General features: G+C 37.0%; 2 protein-coding genes across 10 annotated transcripts in view; both read right to left on the bottom strand.

The window, feature by feature from the left end:
- Positions 1–192: 192 nt before the first annotated feature.
- LOC137089107 (NACHT, LRR and PYD domains-containing protein 1 homolog) lies at positions 193–18,506 on the bottom strand. Of its 5 annotated transcripts, none has more exons than XM_067452576.1 (12): positions 18,467–18,506; positions 12,950–13,048; positions 10,070–10,100; positions 9,690–9,833; positions 9,392–9,436; positions 6,619–8,332; positions 5,416–5,499; positions 5,229–5,297; positions 4,458–4,724; positions 3,724–3,810; positions 1,060–1,185; positions 193–835 (listed from the first exon to the last, which is right to left on the bottom strand). In XM_067452576.1, the coding sequence occupies exons 3-12, from the start codon at positions 10,083–10,085 to the stop codon at positions 595–597; spliced, it is 2,793 nt and encodes a 930-aa protein (XP_067308677.1). In that variant the 5' UTR covers positions 10,086–10,100; positions 12,950–13,048; positions 18,467–18,506; the 3' UTR covers positions 193–594. The 5 variants fall into 5 exon arrangements, with proteins under 5 accessions (XP_067308677.1, XP_067308676.1, XP_067308678.1 ...); XM_067452575.1 differs by lacking the exons at positions 12,950–13,048; positions 18,467–18,506 and adding an exon at positions 10,481–10,551 and having other exon boundaries at positions 193–368; positions 621–835; XM_067452577.1 differs by lacking the exons at positions 12,950–13,048; positions 18,467–18,506 and adding an exon at positions 10,719–10,745.
- The window catches only part of LOC137089105 (NACHT, LRR and PYD domains-containing protein 1 homolog), a 20,873-nt gene continuing 16,213 nt past the window's right edge, over positions 17,880–22,539 (bottom strand). For all 5 annotated transcript variants that reach the window (XM_067452569.1, XM_067452571.1, XM_067452568.1 and 2 more), the window contains 6 exons: positions 22,122–22,336; positions 21,740–21,993; positions 20,139–20,255; positions 19,311–19,458; positions 18,889–18,927; positions 17,880–18,761 (listed from right to left, as the gene is read on the bottom strand). In XM_067452569.1, coding sequence (XP_067308670.1) covers positions 18,487–18,761; positions 18,889–18,927; positions 19,311–19,458; positions 20,139–20,255; positions 21,740–21,993; positions 22,122–22,336 — 1,048 coding nt within the window. In that variant the 3' untranslated portion in view covers positions 17,880–18,486. The remainder of the gene's footprint in view (positions 18,762–18,888; positions 18,928–19,310; positions 19,459–20,138; positions 20,256–21,739; positions 21,994–22,121; positions 22,337–22,539) is intronic.

Here is a 22,539-nt window from a genome sequence, read left to right on the forward strand (position 1 = left end):
AACTTATGGGCAGCACTGTGTCATATGCATAATCATACGCCATAGCTGTCCTGTGCACAAGAAAACCTGTGTTCGCGTCTCAGCTCAAGGTTCAGGGTTATTTTTCATTAATGACGTCATCAGCAAATAGTCGACATCGACTCGACTTTCATCACATAAATGTCGACTTCAAAAAAAATGGAAGTATATATATATATATATTAAGCATTAACATCATAAAACTCTGTAAAGCTGATTTGAAACAATATTGTGAAACGCGTTATACAAACAAATTGACAAAAGACTATTACTATTATGATTCTTCACCTAAATGCACTATATATTTGGCTGATGTCTTTATTTCCATCCACAGCTCTAGGTAAAGCTCCCTTAGAAATGGGGAGAAAAGAGATAACACATTAAAACATGTAGAAATATTTCTATATACAGAGCTAATTAGCTATGTTAAAGGGTTACTTCAGTGATTTAGCATTAAAAGTGGGGTAACATTCATCACTAGAGCTGAGGTTATAGCTGCCACGGCAGTCATTACAGCGCATGCTCAGTCTGGCGCGTTTTCAGTTGATGCCTTTGGAAGCTTAACTTTAATATGAATTAATTTGAAAAGCTGAAACACTCACTTTGCTCTGCCGCTCCGCTTACATGATTCCCCGCGGCTGCCCGAGCCGACTGATGTGAGTGCGGTCCCTCACCACATGCTCGGATTGAAAACATGTCGAAATACCTCCCTCTGCTGTCTGTAGTCGTTAGCCACTGGCCAAAAAATCCTCCTCTCGTCTCAGGATGATATGAGGGGGGGGGAGCACGATCATTCGAATATACTCCCGGGTTTCTACTGATACAAAGCAATATTGTAACCCACCAGTGACCCTAAGAGCCACACTGCACATTATGATCATATGGTACTGCACATAGAAACCCTCTATATTTCATATTCAATTTTCAAATAGAATTGTATAAATCCTAATGTTTTGTAATGTTGTAACAAATGTTTTGTTACTGGCTGGTTAACAGTTCTCGTGGTTCTTGGTGCAATAATTGTTGTTGGTCTTAACTTACAGGTACTTTGGCAAAGTCTCCATAGAAAAGCCCTGGGAATTTAGATGTATCTTCACCTCCTGGTTGCAGCTACGTCCACAGTCATTATAATGTGTGCATTTTTGAGAGTCTTTACTGCATATGAACCTTCATTAGAAAGCACAAAGCACAGCATCACTACAGAGTCGTTCAATATATTTGCTAATATAACACGGATAACATTAAATAAATATTTTGTATCAGGCTAAACTGATTATTAGCTTTTTAGTCATTTGTAGTTGAACACTTTTTACTTTTGTTTGTAGGTCTGAACTGAATCCTCTTCCAAAGCGCAATGGATTATGGGCAATATTAGCCTTTACAGTGTGCACATATAAACTTAGAAAATCTACTAGAAATACACCATTCAGGGACTTTTGACATACTCTTTTCAACATACTACAGTGTATCCAGAAAGTATTCACTGCGCTTCACTTTTTCCCAAAAAATACAGCCTTATTACAAAATTGATTATTTTATTGTTTAAATTCTACAAACAATACCCCATAATAAAAATGTGAAAGAAGTTTGTTAGTTTCTTAGAAATCTTTGCAAATGTATAAAAAAAGTATATATATATATATAAACATGGCATAGGCAGTGAATACTCAAGTTCAGTCTATTCATGTTCATGACACTCAAAAATGAGCTCAGGAGTATCCTGTTTCCACTGATCATCCTTGAGCCGTTTCTACAACTTGATTGGAGTCCACCTGTAGTAAATCCAGTTGATTGGACATGATTTGGAAAGGCACACACCTGTCTATATAAAGTTCCACAATTAACAGTTCATGTCAGAGCACAAACCAAGCCATGAAGTCCAAGGAATTGTCTGAGACCTCCGAGACAGGACTCTATAGAGGAACAGATCTGGGAAAGGGGACAGAAACATTTCTGCAGCTTTGAAGGTCCCAATGAGCACAATGGCCTCCATCATCTCTAAATGAAGAATAGGGCCATAATCATTGAGGTGACCCAATGGCCACTCTGACAAAGCTCCAGCATTCTCTGTGGAGAACAGAGAACCTTCCAGAAGAACAACCATCTCTGCAGCACTCCACCAATCAGACCTATATGGTAGTGACCAGATGGAAGCCACTCCTAAGTAAAAGACCGTCTGGAGTTTGCCAAAAGGCACCCGAAGAACTCTCAGACCAAGAGAAACAAAATTGTCTGGTCTGATGAAACAAAGATTGAACTCTTTGGCCTGAACGGCAAGTGTCATGTCTGGAGGAAATCAGGCACCAGTCATCACCTTGCCAACACCATTCCTAGTGAAGCATGGTGGTGGCAGCATTATACTGTGGGTATGTTTTTCAGAGGCAGAAACTGGGAGACTAGTCAGGAGGATCGAGAAATAGATGAATGCAGTAATGTACAGCGAAATCCTTGAAGAAAACCTGCTCTGGAACTCAGACTAGGGCAAAGGTTCCTCTTCCAACACGACAACAACAACCTTAAAAGGTTAGTTCACCCAAAAATGAAATTGATGTCATTAATGACTCACCCTAATATCGCTCCACACCCGTAAGACCTCCGTTCATCTTCAGAACACAGTTTAAGATATTTTATATTTTAGTCCCAGAGCATGCAGTCTATGCACACTATACTGTCCATGTCCATATGTGACATCAGTTGGTTGATTAGAATCTCTTGAAGCATCAAATACATTTTGGTCCAAAAATAATCGCCAATGTCACGTGACTTCAGCAGTTTGACACGTGATCCAAACTGCTGAAATCACATGACATTGGCAATCCAAATCATTGATCGATTCACTGATTCATGGCCGTTTGAATCTTTATTTGAGGTTTGAAAACAAACGCGGAAGACAAGACTGATGTTGAATAAAAGCGTAGTTTTTGGACCAAAATGTATTTTCGATGCTTCAAGAGATTCTAATCAACCAACTGATGTCACATAGGGACTACTTTGATGATGTTTTTATTAGCTTTCTGGACATGGACAGTATAGTGTGCTAAGACTGCAAAGCTAATAAAATATCTTAAACTGTGTTCTGAAGATGAGAGGAGGTCTTACGGGTGTGGAATGACATTAGGGTGAGTCATTAATGACATCAATTTTATTTTTGGGTGAACTAACCCTTTAAGCACACAGCATTGAATGTCCTTGAGTGGCCAAGCCAGAGCCCAGACCGACTGAACATCTCTGGAGAGATCTGAAAATGATTGTGCACTGATGCTCCCCATCCAACCTGATGGAGCTTGAGAGATTCTTCTTTGCAGGACGGGTAAAACTGCCCAAAAATGTGTTCCAAGTTTGTAGCATCATACTCAGAAAGACTCGAGGCTATAATTGGTGTTTCAACAAAGAATTATTGAGCAAAGGCTGTGATAACTTATGCAACGTGATTTTTATTTATTTAAAAAATGTTAATTTTACTTTTTAATACATTTGCAAAGTTTTCAAACAAACTTCTTTCACATTGTCTTTATGGGGTAATGTTTGTAGAATTAAGGTTAAAACAAATTAAATTTAATCCATTTTAGAATAAGGCTGTAACACAACAAAAATGTGGAAAAAGTTATTCGCTGTAATTGCTAAATTGCGGAGAGTAATAATTTCCACATGCACTGTATGCTTTGGGACACACTTGTTCTGTGATGATGATAAACCAATACAAACCCCTGAAATGTCGTAATACAGTCTGGTCTTGTGTGTGACCTCTTCACGACCTCGAGTCCTTCCTCCAGTAAAAAGTCAGCATTTACCCTAGATGTGGATACACATACCGATAAAATTAATGATTTTAGGGACTGATAATTCTATACTTTATACTTTGGTTTTCACATATTAATTTGAACAATTCCACAACAATTTAAAAAGATGAGGGTCATGTCATCCAAACCTGTATGACTGACTTAGGTTAGAAAGAAAACAGTTTCACTTCAGTTGAACTCCATTGTATTTTTTGTTCATACAATAGAAGTCAGTGGGATAAAAACTGTTTGTTACACCGCCATCATTTAAAATGACATCTTTTGTGTTCCTCATACATGGTTGGCACAACATAAGGGTGGATAAAATAAATGACAAGATGTTTTCTCTTGATATATACACTATCTCTTGAAATATTTACATTTACATTTATGCATTTGGCAGATGCTTTTATCCAAAGCGACTTACATTGCATTTTAAGGTGCACATTTTTACATTTTTGTCAGTTCTTGCTTTCCCTGGGAATCGCACCCATGACCTTAGCGTTGCTAGCGCCATGCTCTACTGTTTGAGCTACAGGAAAGCCATACCCGTATGGCTTCTGGCAAAGCCAGAAAGAAATCAGGGATACACATTTCCTAACAACACAAATTAATTCATATAGGAACATGACAGAAGTTGATTTCAGATCAATTTCTTACATGAGTTCTGTTAGACTGGAGCAGTTCTGAATTATTTGGAGGGTCCAGACAGACCACATCTCACTTAGGCAGTTGACTTCCATTTCCATCTTTTTCAGTTTAGAGAAAGAACAGAGAACAGACATTAATGCATCCAAATCTCCTTGGTGAATTGTCTTAAAAAGTCTGGCCCAGTCGATGTCGATCTCCCCTGCATGTGGAAAGGTGAGACCGAGTAAATGCAAAGTTTCTGCTGGTACTTCGCACCATGGAGATCTTATGTAGATACTACACAAAAAACAAAAACAAAAAATTAGTATCAAAGTTGTTGTGTCTGTAAACTAACAAGTCCTATCTTTGAAGAACTTATTGTGATTTTTTAAAAACATAATTATTTGCTGATCTGTTGGGCATCAGCCATTTGCATCAGCAGTTATCAAAGAAGCTGAAAGTGTGATACTTTATAGTTTGATCTGTTCACCAATTTAGCAGCATTACCACCATTACTACCATAACTAAGGTATTAGACTGATAAATGTCCGATGTTTGCCATAAAAATGCTTATTCATGTTTTAAAATGTATTAAAATGCATGTGATGTACATGTTATCACTATAAAGCTTCTTTGAAACAATCTGTATTGTATTAAGCGCTGTCTAAATAAAGGTGCCTTGACTTATACATGTACTGGTAATGATAGTTATCCAAGCTATAATTGTCACACAACTTTCACTGGTTATCATAAGAAACAGCTATTTGATGAACAGAAAAAAAGAGTTCACTTTTTCTTCACCTGCAGAGATCTTCACTGAGTGACAGATTAAGCAAAATAAATTCTGTAAACCAGAGGCTGACATCAAAGCTGCAAATCAAAGGACAGAAAAAAATTACCTAAACATAAAACAAAAGTACACTGAAGGATGATAGCTCATGTGTACATAAAACATATTAAAAGTATAACATTTATTTTCACACATTACCTCTGTGAGCTCAGAGTCAGCCCTCTTCTGAGAGCACACATCACTTCAACAAGTTCAGAGTCTGATGAAACGTCTACACTTAACCTTCAAAATAAAATCCAGAAGATGAATTTACATAACTAAATAATCAAGTTAAATTGCAATAACTAACAATTAAAAACACAATGACAGATTTAAAAAAGCAAGAAATTAAAGTTACCTAAACAGTGATTTTATGAATGCAACAAAATATATATAATGAATTAGCTATTAATTAGATCCACTGAGTAGCTAGCACCTTTCACACAGCGCAAATTGTCATAAAATTGCCAGATTGCCTTTTTGTGAGAATGCAAACATGTCCCGGGATTGATTCCAGGAACGATCCTGGGATGAGGACCTAGTAAGCAGAGATCGTTCAACAGATTAGTGATGCGCTAGTTTATAATTGAATCAGGAAAAAAATGCACAAGCGTGGTTCCTCGAGAGAAATCACAGATCATAAGCAAACTTGAGCCACTGCAGACATTAGGCTAAGCGTCCCATCAATGTCACATGTCTTAAAGTTGCACTATACAACTGTTCCGACTGCAAGAGGGCGCCTATTCAAAACAAAGGATTGAGCTCAGAACACGCTTCACGAGCAGCGGGACTTTTATTATGACTGGATGCGACAGTCACCAGTGCCATTTCCGCTTTTCCGGTCATGATTATGAAGTAAAGTAGATACATTTGAGTGTGTTGAAAATTATGTTATTTGACGTTACTTTGTGCGTTCGCTCAACGGCTGCTGTGACACTTGTTCACACTGCTAAGAGTAAAGTGTTTCTGCCAAATAAAACCGGAAAATGAATGTGACGCAGATATAACGCAATTGACAGGCGACTTCCTCAGACGCTACACTGAGACGTGCTCGTTCCTTACTTAAAATAGCAATTTTCTCACAATTTACAAATAGTTGGAAACATTTGAGGATATTTTAAGTACTCGACTGAACAAAATAAAACACTGGCCTAGTGGTTTTTGGATAGTTTACTGCAAAAATACTACATAGTGCACCTTTAATGGTGGATGTATATGTGGACACACGCAGATTCCGGAAAATCACCATCAGTGTGAATGAACCAAAAATCAAACAATTCCAGGACAAATCCCAGGACACATTATCATTGTATTTCCCATTTGTATTTTTTGTGTGAAAGGGGCTTCTTTTTTTGAACCTACCTTCCTTTCTTAACCTTTTGGAGAACAGGTAGAATCATGAATAACTTTGTAGACGTTAAACTGTAATCAATACGCAGTTCTTCAATGCTCTCACAGCACTGAGAGCAGTACAGCAGGGCCCAGCAGTCTGTTCTTCTTAGGAATGCAACATATGTATCAATACTTTTCCAGGCTTCCATAGCTTCTTTTACAAAGTCCTCCTCATGAAGTTCATAGAGACAGTGAAGGAAAAAAGGTGTTCTATTCAAATGTGTGTTACAATTTTGAAGCTCTTTCAAAATCCATTCTTTCAGATGAGCCTGTGTTTTTGGATGGACAACCAGACCATGTTTCTCAAGTGTGCATCTCACATCCTTATTCAGCAGACCAAATGCAAATTGTACCACCGCTGCAAAACAAGGAGGATTAGTATAATAAATACTAAAAAAGTTTTCATCATTAGACAATAGCTGTGTAAGTTTTCTCTGGGACTCGTCTTCATCCAGAAGGACATAGTACAGAGCAGTGAAGAACTCCTGAAAGCTGAGATGCATGAAACTGAACATCGTCTCCTGACGGATTCTTCTCTTAAAGAGGAACTTGCACAGGAATGGACTGCCAACAGGGTCTGCAACAGTTTCATTCACACTTTTCTCATCAAACAGGACTTGCTGTTCCAGCATCCCTCTCTCTGCCAGCTGACCCAGACTCTTTAGCAAGGTCGGGACGGACTGACTCAAACCCTGGCAGTGATGATCCAGTAGAGTGGACACAAAGTCAACGTAGATGGAGGTGGTGGTTTCCAGTCCTCTTGTTACATCTGCACCAATTTTGAATTGTTCCTTGATAGTTGTGCAGATGATCCAGCAGACGACAGGGATCGAGCAGGCAGTTAAACTAGTTTCAATTGCCTTCACAAGTGTATAAGCCTTCCTGAAATGTTCCTCATTTTGAAAGAACTTCTGGAAGTATTCCTCAACCCCCTTCTCAGAGAAACCCATAATCTCAGAGAAACGCTGAGGTCCTTTGAGCAGTTTACTCAGTGTGTCTGTAGCTGTAGATCTAGAGGTGACTAGCAGGAAGGACTCTGGCAGGATTCGACCCCTCAGAAGGTCACAAAGAATGACCTCAGCTGGAGCTTTCTGAAGCGGATCAGTGTTTGGTGACATATCATGATTGTCCTGTGTGAGTCTCAGCTCATCAAATCCGTCAATGATGAAAAGCACCTTCTCTGGTGAATGCTGCAGTACCTGTGAGATCTGATCTGATGATAAACTGCAGCTGTAACTCAAGATCTCCACCAAACTGTTTTCACCAGTAATGCGGTTTATTTCTGTACACTTTAAGTGGAACACAATATCAAACCGCCCTTTGTAGAGGTCACCAGATGCCCAGTCCAACATGATCTTCTGCACAGTGAAGGATTTCCCGTTCCCAGAGTTCCCCTGCAGTATAACAGCACTACGACTGATCCCATGACTATCTGGGTCGAACAGAGAGTTCAGATGGACAGAGCCATCACCGCTTCTGGAGCTGAGGATCTGCTGGAAGCGCTCTCCACTGGAGCAGATCTCTTCTTCTCTGTCTTTTTGACCTCGATGTCTCTGAAGGATCAGAGGTTGTGTGTAGCGCTCAGACAGCAGCACATGCTCACCAGGCAGTGAGTTATACTCGGTCACGTACTGGTACTCGCTGCAGATCCGTGTCTTATATCTTAAAATCACTGACCTTGATGCTGCACATATAAAATAAGCAATGTTAAACAAGTTTAGTGGCTTTCAGATCAAATTCTGATTTTAATAGAGGAAGACATTTCAGAGCAGACTGTAAGTAGCTGCTAAATTAAAAGGTGGAAGCAGGCCCAAGGCATAAGCACCAGGGGGCCCCCAAGACAGAGCACATGAAATGACTTTTTGCTGCATGTTATTTCATGATGATTGCAATCGCGAAATCCCTTAAACAATTACTAAATAAACTGCGAAATGTTACGTTTTCTAATATATGCACGGATTGATTCTGACAGCACTGCACAATCTCGCGGCGCCATCAGCTGGAAACTAATCACTTGTTAGCCAAGGTTCAGAGTCCAAAGCATGAGAAATCGGGGCTAAAACTGTTACTCCTTAGTTGCCCAATAACCTTTTTATGAATGGATGGATTTGAGAATGCGAATGCTATGGAATTACTTTTTTAGAAAATGTTCTTTCTACACAGTCGAATGAAATGCAAAAAAAAAGAAGCTCTGTTTAATGTTCAAAATCAACATTTCTTGTTTTTAAAATATGTCTTTTAAAATCAACATTTTCTTGTTTTGTTTTTTCCTTGTTTTTTTTTTCCTTGTTCAGTTGTGTACAATGTTTTTAGAATTTTTGAAAGCTTTCTATTTCAGAGAAATGCTGTTCTTTTGAACCTTCTATTCATCAAAGTATCCTCGGGAAAAGTGAGCATATTCAGCATAATTTGACTACTTAAAAAAGTACATATCCCAGTCTGAACTGTAGTACTGTAGGCTTTGAATATTAATCCCTGCCCAATTTTGTGTGTTTGCTACTGTTACAATTAAAAGCCATATAAGAGTAAAAACATGACAGCCAGACATGATGTAAGCAACACAGCTACAATTACTAACATTGATACTGGCTTTGCGAATTATCAAGAATTGACAATAGTCAATATTATTGGTGGCACAGAGGGGCCCCCAAATAAAATTCTGCTTATTGCCTCATAAGGGCTTGGGCTAGCCCTGAGTGGAAGGTAAACATTCAAGACATACAGTATCAGATTTATCTATTACCTGATTTTTGTGTTTTTTCAGAGGGTGGACGATTCCGAGTAAAACCTGCAGGAAAAAAAAACAACTTTTTTAAAAATGTCGATAATAAATTATAATTTGTCAACAGCTGAATCTAAGATATATACACACTTAATATAATTGTATTAGCAAGTATCTGGTAGATCCTTTTTCTAATAGAACAATGAATACATTTATCATATGACCTGTGATTACAAACAAGAAAATACAGTACACTATCAGAACAATTATCATAGTCAATATTTTCAGCATCTATGAATATACAACACATCTTTCTTACCAGGGTCATTATGTATGATGTGGACATTGCCTGTTATTGTATTGTTAGTGAGTACAGGTGCTGTAATATGGCTTCCACTCTGAGCTGAAGCGCTCACATTTGACCCAGCATGAGATCCGACAATGTCCTCATTACTGCCAAACTCTAGATGACAAGAGGACATTTTAGACATCCAATAACTCTGCATCAATGTTGATGCTTTTAGTCTTAAATATCATGAATGAAATGACACAACTTTTTTTTCAAAAGCACTTTTACTTTACAGACTAAATTTGAAACATTAACTTAAGTTCTTTAGTTTTTCTTGATGAAATAATGTTACACCCAAACCCATAAGACAAATATAATTAGAAAATGCCTATAGTTTGACATAGGCCTACCTTCAAAAGTGTCCATCTCAGACAGTTCATCCTTTGCAAGAATAGAAACACACAAACACACTGTTAGCACATAATATAAATGTATTATTATTATTTTAAATCTAAATAAATTAAAATGTCAAAATTAGTACAATAATAGTATCATGACAATATCTTTATGGAAAAATAATAATACTGACGAATTTATTGCATTACTACTAGCATAATTTGTAGTCTGCCCTAGCTCCTTCCAGATGTATAAATCGATGTGTATCTGTCTGCTAAATTACTAACGTTACTGTAACTTTACAATAGTTTATAATGATGATAGTTAGTATACAGTTTTTTGATTGACGATAGAAATAGGTGCTACTGCTAACATTTAGTTAATAGAAGACAAACCCACAGTAGCCTTTTACAGGTGAAACTGACCTGCATTAAAAGCCCTGAAGAGGTCAGTAATTTTGCTTTATTTCGCTCCTTTTTTGAGTTTCCCCTCAATGCTGCGTGAAATCAGGAAATATTTAGGAGATCGTTCATTTAGTGGTACATGTGTACATACATTTTGATATAATGTCACAATCAACAATATCACGGTTTTATAATATCAAGTTCGAGTTTTATTCTTTTGTAGTGTGGTTTTTAGCGAAGTGTACTGAAATATCGTCACCTGTGTACTTTACTTCTTCTCTCACAGCTGTTTCCTGGTGGTTTTGGTTTAAAGAACAGTGACTCCGAGTCGCCCTCTATTGTACGTACATCGGCGAGCGCGTCAAATAAACGCCTCTCTCTCTCATGCTCTCTCTCGTCCGTTTGGGGAGGAGAGCGCGCAGTCAGCAGATGTTCGCGCTGACAGGCGAATGTATAATAGAATTTATGCACTAAAGTTAAACGTAAAAAGATTGTGTCGACATTTGCATAAAATGATCGATAATTGGCATTTCCATCAGGTATATCGGTAAACATTTTGACGCGCTAAACCTTTTTCCACAAAAAAAAATCCTTGGAAGACCTGACTATGATGCCACATGCGCAGCCTCTGGTTGTGAAACCGCTCACAGGTGAGAATGTGTTGGTATTTTTATATGCAATAATAATTTGTAGGCCTAACTTTTTAATATTGTGTCAGCTGACACCATCTTATTGTATTTATCAAAATCATCAATCAATGTCATAGGCCTAGATATTTAGCCTAAACGTCTGTTGCAGGCGGCCAAATTATTAGCGACTTTGTCACTATATTTAGAGACTCTTTTCTTCTTCAAGCGACTAGCAACAAATCTAGCGATTTTTTGGACAAACGTCTGTTAGTTTACAAATGTCGTCAGTAGCCTACTGTCCTGCGAGCGCGAGGCTTTGCTGGCTGGACCGCAGTTCGAAAACAAAAATAAAAGACTCCAGAAAGACTCCAGTATAAAGGCGTTTCATTTATATTTTTGCATTTGTCCCTAAAAAGGGTAAAGCCAAAAACAACATAAAAAAATAATATATTGCTATTTTCCATCTTATTTGGACACAAATAATACAATTGAATGTTTTTGTTTTGTTTTTAAATAAACATTATTTATTTTTATTTTAATGTTTGCATATGCATTATTATGCCTATTTTTTTAATAACTTTTTAATTGAATTTTTTTTTTATGTTATAAATTAATTATTATACATAATTTATTATGACTGCAGTCCGTATGACCGCAATACACATATAATTTTTTATTCTACTTTAGTACAAATGCGTGAAAAATGTACTTTAGTAATTAAGTATTTGTACTTCATTACATTCCACAACTGATTTTAAAAAACTGTATAATTATTATTATTTGAAGTATACTCTACTGTTCGATATATATTTAGGCTATAATTTCAAGTTATACCACTTTTATTTTAAAGGGTTGTCATGAAGACCTTAAACTTTCTGTTTGTAGGCTATTTGATATGACGAATGAATATAATACTTTTATCAAATGAAATGCTCATGAAGTAAGTCTCATAGTAGCTATGAGATGAAGTTCATGTGGAAATGGCCTCATAAGTGAGATGCCTGACACTGAACACACAATTGTCACACTTGCTTCAGCGTGTGTGTGGTAGACAGTGGCAGAGAGATGTGGTAGAGATGCGCAGAACTTCAATAGCAGTCTTTTTGAGCTTTAATATTTACAGATCTGATTCATTGTAAAGCCATACTTTTGATTTATTAATTCAGAAATGGCCAAATTCTGTGGCTTTACACAATAAGCTCCATTTGTCAATGATTCTGTGATTCGACCCCACTTCCTTCGCAATACAGACGGGGTGAATTTACGAATGAAAGTGTGAAAGTCACAAAACTGTTACGAATCGTTGCGCCTTGGGGGTATAATCCTTGACCTTTCCTAGTATACAGCATATACCTGCAAATCACAAAGACTACACCACTGCTTCATTTTTTTCTGTTTATGACCTGAATTTGCATGTTTCATGATGGCGTCAAAATTGGTAAGTTTTACTCCAAATGATAGTAAAAAGAGAATTATAAGTTTAATAGTAACACAATATATTTCTCTACTTCTGGCTTACAGAGAGATTTTCTTTAGGTACCAGGAAGTTCATGGTTACAGTTGTCAAGCTGTACCATTAGCCCTAAAATAAGGACCTTAGAAATGGAGAGAGAGGAGATAATACAATAAAAGATGTAGAAATAAGACTATGTACAAAGTTGAGTAGGTTATGGTCCACACTGCACATATATGCTATTGCACTGAAAGCTTTTAATTTAGCCTTTAATGTAGATTTAATATACAAAATTCAAGTGGAATTTTATAAATCTTTTTTTTATTTTTATCTGTCACTGGCTGGAGTCACATTTGAGTTCTCATTGTTACTGATGCAATATTAGTGTTAATGTTAGTCTCAACTTACTTTCGCAAAGTCTCCATAGAAAAGCCCTTGGAATTCAGATGAATCTTCTCATGGGCATGATAACCTGAGCATTTTTGAGATGGTTTATTCCACACGGACCTTCATCAGAAAGCACAAAGCACAGATTCACTACAGTCTTTAACAAACCTGACATTTGCTTTTAATAAAGTATAATTACTGTTATAACAGTGATTTGTGTGAGAAGCAGACCAAAACTTAAAGGGTTAGTTCACCCAAAAATGAAATGTATGTCATTAATGACTCACTCTAATGTTGTTCCACACCCGTAAGACCTCTGTTCATCATCGGAACACAGTTTAAAGGGGTCTTATAATGCCATTTTTATACAAGTTAATATGATTCTTTAGTGTCCTAAAAAAACTTTGTAATATACTTTAATTAAAAATTCTCATTAGTATTGTAAGAAAACACTAATTTTACCTGGTCAAAAACTGCTCTGTTTTCATCAAACCATTTCGGTGCATACCGCTTTAAATGAAGAATGACTCCACCCCTCTGTTCTGTGGGGCAGCAGGAGTCGTTGCCCGTGACAACAGAGGCGAAAGAACTGCTAAACGAGTCTCTGAGAGGACAGATCATAGACCGTAAAAAAGATCAACTCTATCAATTTGGACCGGGACAAGATGACAGCTCCAACAAAATTCGACATTTAAAGGGATAGTTCACTTTGAAATTAAATTTTGATATGTTTTAGCTTACCTCATGAGCATCCGAGATGTAGGAGTATTTGTTTCCCCAGTAGATTCAATTTTGATCATTTTAGGTCAAACCGTTCTTGTCTGTGCCTCACATAATGCAGGTCTATGGTCACCACCTCAAAGAGCATACACAGAGAAGTCCAAATTAAACAATCCCCCATCAGAAAAGTACACACTGATGGCCTAAGACACAAAACGAGCGGTTTGTGTGAGAAAACGAACAGTATTTATATCTTTTTTACCTCTTGTACACCACAGGAAACACGCACGCGCACCCTCGGATCAGTCGGACGTAGTGGTGTATATATATTATCCGACGAACAAAGTTGGGCTCGCACGTCTGAATTTAAGGAAGTGTGGGTGTTGGTGGAAGTGACGTATATGCCGTAAAGCAGTCGAATTTTGTAGTTCTTTTTGTTCTCAGGTTACTACCCGAAGTTTAAAAGTATGATTAAAAACGATACAGACCCCATCAAGCTATGGCAGACGTTAGGGGTGGGCGATATCTCGATATTTAAAATATATCGAGATATTTTTTCAGCTCGATATGGATTTGGACATATCGTATATATCGATATATTGTTTATATTAAATTCTGATTCCGCCACTTTGCTTGTTTGCCTTCTCTGTGTTGTGCTCGCGGAGCCTCGCGCGCCTCCCGCCTCTTGCTTTTGTTCCCCCTCCCCTCGCGTGTTGTCTCATTGATCACGGCTGCTTCCACAACCAGGTGAGGATTAGTTATCATGTTGACAAGCGCGCACGTTGTTCAGGACTCAGTTTAGAGACCATGTTTTCCTTCTAACACAACTGCTTGCTAAAATTCATAAAGAAATATTAATGTTCATCATAGTTCAAATCGCACGTTTCACCCACAGTCAGGTGATTGACACTACTGGTGCGAGACGCGGTCGCAATCATGCCAGTTTATGATCTGTGTCTAACTGATCGCATAGTTTTCGGTTAAAATGTCAAAATGATCGCATATCATTTGAAAACATTTAAAAAGTATTGCAATATCATTACTATTATTATTTTGTCAGCTTTATCACGGGATTATGATGAATAGGTCTATTCACGTTTTAACCAAGAGGGAAAAACGCGACATCCCGGGTGTCCTGAGACACAGTGCTCTTCTGTAAGTTACTGTATCATATTATCATATAGCCTACCTTCTGACATTCACATTTCATTCTGTAACTGGAAAAGAAGTGAAATTCAGCACATGTGTAGCCTACATGATCTGCATGATGAGTTTGAATTTTTTCAAACTCATGACAAACATCACTGTTTGAATTTTGATACAAATTTAACAGGAAATGGTGTTATGACAAAATCAGTTTATTTATATCTCAGTCATGCCCCCATCTTTCTGCAAAATGCTTACTGTTTACTTTAACTGTAAAAAAGGGAGTCTTTGATTCATCTTTTGAAAGCATGAAATAAATGAAAAGAAGGCAATATTATTTATTTTCTTTTACAGTTAAATTATTATTATTTATGTAATCAGGGAGTTTTTTATTTTTTTTAAATGTCGCAAAAGCACTTGACTACCTCTTTGCACTTCAATTAAAAAAAAAAAGTTTTTGTGGTATTTGGCATATTTGTTTTTGCTGTAGTTTTTAGGGGGTTATTTTTCCTGTAAAGATATCGAGATATATATCGTATATCGAGATATAGCAAAATATATCGAGATATATTTTTTGCTCCATATCGCCCAGCCCTAGCAGACGTGTCATTCAACCTATTGTAAGTCGATGTATCATCACAAGAGTCTTGAAAATATATTATGACGGTTGAAAAGTTACCAGGTGCTGCTTTAAGATATTTTATATTTAGTCCGAGAGCATATGCAAGTGAATGCACACTTTACTGTCCATGTCCAGAAAGGGAATAAAAACATCACCAAAATGTATTTTCGATGCTACAAGAGATTCTAACTAACTAACTGATGTCACATATGGACTACTTTGGTGATGTTTTTATTCCCTTTCTGGACATGGACAGTAAAGTGTGCATTCACTTGCATATGCTCTCGGACTTAATATAAAATATCTTAAATCAGCGTTTGCTGATTCTTGTGCGTGACCTCTTCAAGATCTTGATTCCTTTCTCCAGTAAAAAGTGAGCATTTACTCTAGAGGTAGATACACATTATACAGATAAAATGATAATGATTTTAGGGACTGATAATTTTATACTTTATACTGTTTTTCACACATTAATTTGAACAATTCCATAACAATTTAAAGGGATGAGGTTAGATTAGGGTTGGGTATCGTTTGGGTTTTTTATGATTCCGGTGCCAAACCGGTACTTTTAAAACAGTACTGGTGCCTGAACTGATACTTTTTTTTTTATAAAGAGCCACAAAGCGATGGTGGATGACATTAAAGAATGGCTTTTTATTGATTTTTATTTTAATATTATAATTATTAAATTAATTATAAATTAAAAGTTTAAAGTATTGAAAGGGGAATTCTGAAATCCACTGCCGCTTCAATATACCTGTATATAGTACATACATATATCCTAATTAACTTCATAATCAAAACCTTAATCAATATTTATCTTCCTATATTATTATAATGATTCGTTCCAGTTATGATTTTGCTTAATTTTTCTTGTTTTCTAAACTGTATATTTGGTCTCTGAGGAGTGACTGATTGTCTGGCCTAGAGATGGTCGTGTGTCTTGCTACAAGATCGTGTTTGGATTTGAGGCATCACACACCCCTAACATGTCAGGAGTGCAGTAACAGCGTTTGCTCACTTAGCCCAGCTTCCAGATATGAAATATGGATTTGTCTTTCATTTATATTTCCTTTTATTGAAACACTAAAGAGTCAAGATGAATATTGCCTGTACTATTGTCTGTACCTCTCACTGAAACAAAGCACGTTATCAGCATGCTTTGGAGAAATGTTTTGTTTATAATTAGTTAAGATGTTCTGAACCTTGGAGGAAACCAGTATTCTCTGGAGTTTGTGTGTGTGTGTACCAGATCTGTGCAGGCCTAATGTTGGAGGTAGACATTTCTGCAGAAATTGGCAGACTTGAAGGCGTTTTTCAGGTTCTATCGAAAGGTTCTAGGTTCCAAAGAAGGTTCTAAAGCTTCTATCCAAAGAACCTTTTAAAAATGTACTAGTGACTGGTCATAAAAAAAAAAAAAAATTAGTTAGCCAAATTGAATTTCAGTGAATGAAATTGTATCAAATCACAGAAATTCAATTTGGCCAACTGAAAATTTTTGATGTGACCAGTCACTAGAAAATTTTAAATTGGAGAGGCCTGACATATTTTACAGCGTAGGGGTTCCAAATAGCGCCGATAGAACAGGGACTTTAAGGTTCTATATAGAACCATAGGTATAGAACCTTTTTTTCTAAGAGTGTACTGGTATATTTTGTTTGTGTTTGTTTTATTCATCTGTTAAAAATGTAAAATACAAAAGAAAAATATGATCCATGTGCTTTTTCCCACAGCAACTTTTACAAGTTTTTATATTTATTTTATATTATTGTATGTGGTTATTTTTCCACAGTATTATCTAATAAACACATTGTTCATAGTGACTCATATGGTCATACATTAACAGCATCATTAGCCACTTTAGGCCCTGTCAGGCCAGTGCATGCCAGGGCAACAACAAGAGTCAGGCAGGACCAATAGCCTTGGACCTGGAGCCACGAGGCCAGTCAAGCTGCGTTTCCAATGTTGGACCAATGGCACACTATGAGAGTTAAAAAACATGCACAGACAAATTTATATTAAACCCTGCAGTTTGTGACGACATATTGGTGTCTAAAGACATGGAACGATAGGTTTGTGCGAGAACCCGAAGTATTTATATATATTTTTACCTCTAATACACCATGTCTAACAGCATTCAGCGCGATCACTTCCAGTAAGTGAGGTTCTGGTGTAGTTTAAGCAACCGGAGGAAGTGATTATCTCTATACACCTGTATATGTACTATATCATGTACATTGAAAATTGACCTCACCTACCGGAAGTGATCGCGTGATCGTCATGACACACAGGGTTTAATATGGATTTTGGCCTTCATTAACACCAATGTCATTTCCTCTCTCAAGACCCATAAAAGGCACTAAAGACGTCGTTACAAAGCCCATCTCACTACAGTGATTCTATAATCATTTTATGAAGCGACGAGAATAGTTTTTCTGTGCAAAAAAATGTATTCACTATTCATTTTTGGGTGACCTAACCCTTTAATACACCTTCTTGAGGCAAACATGACAAGCCAACCATTTCACCACGTGGAAATGAACAAAAACAAACTGGATGAACATGCAAAATGAACATGACCGAAGCAAATTGTTGGTCCTTACATAAAGACTTATAAAAGATATAGTACCCAAACAGATGATGTACAGTAGGGAATCAAATCAAAATCTAAAATGTAAATCTAGATATAAAGTTTAAGGATTTAGAATATTTTAAAACAAAAGAAAATGAGAATGTTAAAAAAATGTATAACATAACTAAAATGCAGACTATCTCTTGATTTATATTAAATAAGCAACATTTTGACATTATACAAACGGTCAAATAATCTAGCTTTTACCAAAACAAAAGATGCTCTTTTGATCTTTCTCATCTATAGTGTAGAACATGATCACAGGTTTTACGCTAACTTTTGAAGTTTTATGCCAGAAATATAATGTGTAAATCTGCCAACTTAAATAAGCATCTGGATCCCTCTCTCTCTATCTATATGTATGTATACATACATACACATATTAATGCTGGAGCTGGTGTTTATACCTCAAACTGACCAGTTTCTGTTTTTTCAGCATTACTGCAGTCCACTGTGTCCAGACTCCAGTTCATCTACTAGATAAGGTTCGTTCTCCTTCAGCAGTCTGTAGAATTCTGTTTTAGCAGAAGATCCTCCTGAGTCAAGAGCATCCAACAAGCGTCTTGTTTTCTCCTGTCGTATTTCTGCAGCATTAACTTTACTGTACATTTCATCTGGAATCATGTCTTTGGTCCACAGACCGTCAGCAATCGCCATCACTGATGAAACTCTCTTCACGAGTTTAGCTCTGTGTTTTTTCACAAATTCACATTCTGATAAATAACAAACAAAAAAGTTACATGGATGGATGGGAATAGATACATACATAGATAGACAGACAGATGGATGGACAGACAGATGGGAAAAATAACCAATTGAAATAGTTATTTGAGTTCATACCTGTCAGCCTTTTGTGAGCAGGAGAGTCTTCATCTTTACCTGATGTTATTAAGAAACATCAAAAAAGAGTTCACCTAGTAAGTGCCCAACTTCACTTTTGGAGTAGGATTTATTTGGAAAAAGCTAGGAAACAATCTTCAGTTTTGCTAGTAAATTTCATAAATATTTATAAAGAAAAGGCCAGTAACATTGGAACTACATTCTCTAATCTTTGTTTTATTTAAAAAACTTTAAAACAACTATTTTTTTATTCTTTTATCTTTATTCTTTTTTTTGTAGATTCATTCAGTGTATATTTTTTTGTACAGTGTGAAAGATTCAAACTTTCATATAATTTTAAATTTGTAATGACTTTTACAACTTACAATGTGTTAAAAAGTGTTACGATACTAGCATCATCTGACACTTGTGTCATTTGTTACCTGTGAGAAGGATTCGTCGTGGAACCCACACTTCCTTTCCTTCAGTTTTATCTAAAAGACTCAGCCTGACCTCCTCAGTGTCGACATTCACGAACACTTCAAATGTGGGATGATAGTTTGGACCAAAATTACACTCAAACATCTCCGTCTGAAAAAGAACAGCAATATGAAGGCAAGAGACAAAATAATTTTAAATCGCATTTTTTTTGTTTTGTTTGGTTGTTAATTTATTGCACAAATTATATGCTGGAAACAACTATAAACATCAAAAATATTTCTCAAGGAAAACATCCTCTTTAGTGATATTTTTATGAAATTAAAGGGATAGTTCACTTTAAAATGGAAATGATTTATGATTTACTCACCTTCAAGCGATGCTAAGTTTATATTTCAATATGAGAGGAGCTTGAGTTTGTTGCCCAGCCCTATTTGTTTGAACCGCAAGACGACTTAAATCTTACATTACTTTTACATCGCGTTGATTTACGTAGGCCTATGGATTTATTTTATGATGGATGCACTTTTTTGGACTTAAAAATCAGGACCGCCATTCACTACTATTATAAGCTTGGAAGAGTAATGATATTTTTAATATTACTCTGATTGTATTTGTCTGAAAGAATATAGTCATTTAAACCTAGGATGTCTTGCAGGTTATGAGGTCATTTTCATTTTTGGGTGAACTGTCCCTTTATTTAGGAATCTGAGAATATGACATGTTTATGCAAACTAAAGCCGGGTGCACACTGTTCGTACAGTCTGACAAGGGACATTCGCAAAGGATTTTGAAAAATCGCACAGTGTGCAGGACCCATAACACGATGTTACCTCTGGCTGTACTGTAGATTCCTCTGGTTGACAACACAAACTGTATTCTGTTGCCGGAGTAAGAGAACATTTTGAACTGGTTTTAATGTGTGTATTCTCCGCATGCTGGTCCTTGACCTTAAGGGAGTAAAAGGCTGTGAATTTTTAGACATAAAAGCCAGAGGAAGAAGAAAAATGGTTTCTTCAAATATATTTAGAAAAGCATCCTCACATGATGACTAAATCTCCTCCTCTCACTGCAGTCATCTCAAATACACTCACCTAAAGGATTATTAGGAACACCTGTTCAATTTCTCTGCTTAATTAATGCAATTATCTATCAACCACTCACTTGGCAGTTGCTTCAATGCATTTAGGGGTGTGGTCCTGGTCAAGACAATCTCCTGAACTCCAAACTAAAATGTCAGAATGAGAAAGAAAGGTGATTGAAGCAATTTTGAGCATGGCATGGTTGTTGGTGCCAGACGGGCCTGTTTGAGTATTTCACAATCTGCTCAGTTACTGAGATTTTCACTCACAACCATTTCTACGGTTTACAAAGAATGGTGTGAAAAGGGAAAAACATCCAGTATGCAGCAGTCCTGTGGGTGGAAATGCCTTGTTGATGCTAGAGGTCAGAGGAGAATGGCCCAACTGATTCAAGCAGATAGAAGAGGGATTTTGACTGAAATAACCACAGGTTACAACCGAGGTATGCAGCAAAGCATTTGTGAAGCCACAACACGCACAACCTTGAGGCGGATGGGCTACAACAGCAGAAGACCCCACCGGGTACCATTCATCTCCACTACAAATTGGAAAAAGAGGCTACAATTTGCACAAGCTCACCAAAGTTGGACAATTGAAGACTGGAAAAATATTGCCTGGTCTGATGAGTCTCGATTTCTGTTGAGACATTCAGATGGTAGTGTCAGAATTTGGTGTAAACAGAATGAAACATGGATCCATCATGCTTTGTTACCACTGTGCAGGCTGGTGGTGGTGGTGTAATGGTGTGGGGGAGGTTTTCTTGGCACACTTTAGGCCCCTTAGTGCCAATTGGGCATTATTTAAATGCCACGGCCTACCTGAGCATTGTTTCTGACCATGTCCATCCCTTTATGACCACCATGTACCAATCCTCTGATAGCTACTTCCAGCAGGATAATGCACCATGTCACAAAGCTCGAATCATTTCAAATTGGTTTCTTGAACATGACAATGAGTTCACTGTACTAAAATGGCCCCACAGTCACCAGATCTCAACCCAATAAAGCATCTTTGGGATGTGGTGGAACGGGAGCTTCGTGCCCTGGATGTGCATCCCACAAATCTCCATCAACTGCAAGATGCTATCCTATCAATATGGGCCAACATTTCTTAAGAATGCTTTCAGCTCCTTGTTGAATCAATGCCATGTAGAATTAAGGCAGTTCTGAAGGCTAGTACCTAGTACGGTGTTCCTAATAATCCTTTAGGTGAAGTGTATGTATTAAGTAATGTGTGTCTCTCATTTGGGAAATTTAATATGGATCCGAGTGTAATACAACACATATTTTAACAGAAAAAATATAGTTTTTATTATGTAATCATTGCCTTCATTTGAACAAAATCAATGGTACCTCTGACAGTGGAACATTGCACGGGAGCAAATGGACATCCAGTATATTTTCTCTCTGTCTCACATTTATTGGTCGCTGAAAGACAAGCACTTGGCCACAGATTGGGGAAGGAGAAAATATCCTTTTTAAGAGGCCAAAGATTGAGAGATCTCTGATGTCAATCATCACATGAGTTTCAGTTACTTGGAGAGGCTGCATTATTTCTATATTACCACCAGTTAAATGTGCTACAGCCAAACCGTCCTTGCTTTCCTCTGTAAAACAAGAGAATGGTATAGACTATTATATTTTATTATATTATCATGTTATTATACAGATAGTTCTCCAACAAAGGTGATCATTATATACATCCATCATATTTTAGATGTAGAAAAAAACATACCAGAGATTTCACAGTGTGGAAAGTGCAGTCTTGAGACTGAACCTGCAGAACAGTCAATGTTGTAGAGCGGTCCTGCAGGCTGCATCTGACCCAAACCATCTAACAGACGAGGATCCCATGAGACTGTTTTATACAGCACCTCTCCCTCTCCCTCCATCACAAACACAAGGTTGGTCAGACTGCAACGAAACTGACCCGCATATAGACACACAAACCTGGAGGACAGGACATATTGACATTATTAAATCATAATGGCCTGTCTCTTTTATTATATGATAGATCATTCAAGTAAACAGATGTGCGTTTTGGGATTTTAAAAACCTTCTTACAAACAAATCCAAATTACAGTAGAAAGTATTGAAGCACTGAAGCAAAATAATTCAATAAACAATACACAGGCAAAAACAATCAAATAATA

Source organism: Pseudorasbora parva, chromosome 9 (assembly GCF_024679245.1).
Source record: "Pseudorasbora parva isolate DD20220531a chromosome 9, ASM2467924v1, whole genome shotgun sequence".
Taxonomy (NCBI): Eukaryota; Metazoa; Chordata; class Actinopteri; order Cypriniformes; family Gobionidae; genus Pseudorasbora; species Pseudorasbora parva.

Bases quoted from the DNA above. Each gene is read 5' to 3' on its own strand.
- LOC137089107 (XM_067452573.1), bottom strand. The intron at 9,834-10,069 runs GTAGGCCTATGT...CTTGTCATCTAG, and splicing joins TGAGATGGACACTTTTGAAG to AGTTTGGCAGTAATGAGGAC. The intron at 5,500-6,618 runs GTAGGTTCAAAA...TTTATTTTGAAG, and splicing joins CAAAAGGTTAAGAAAGGAAG to GTTAAGTGTAGACGTTTCAT.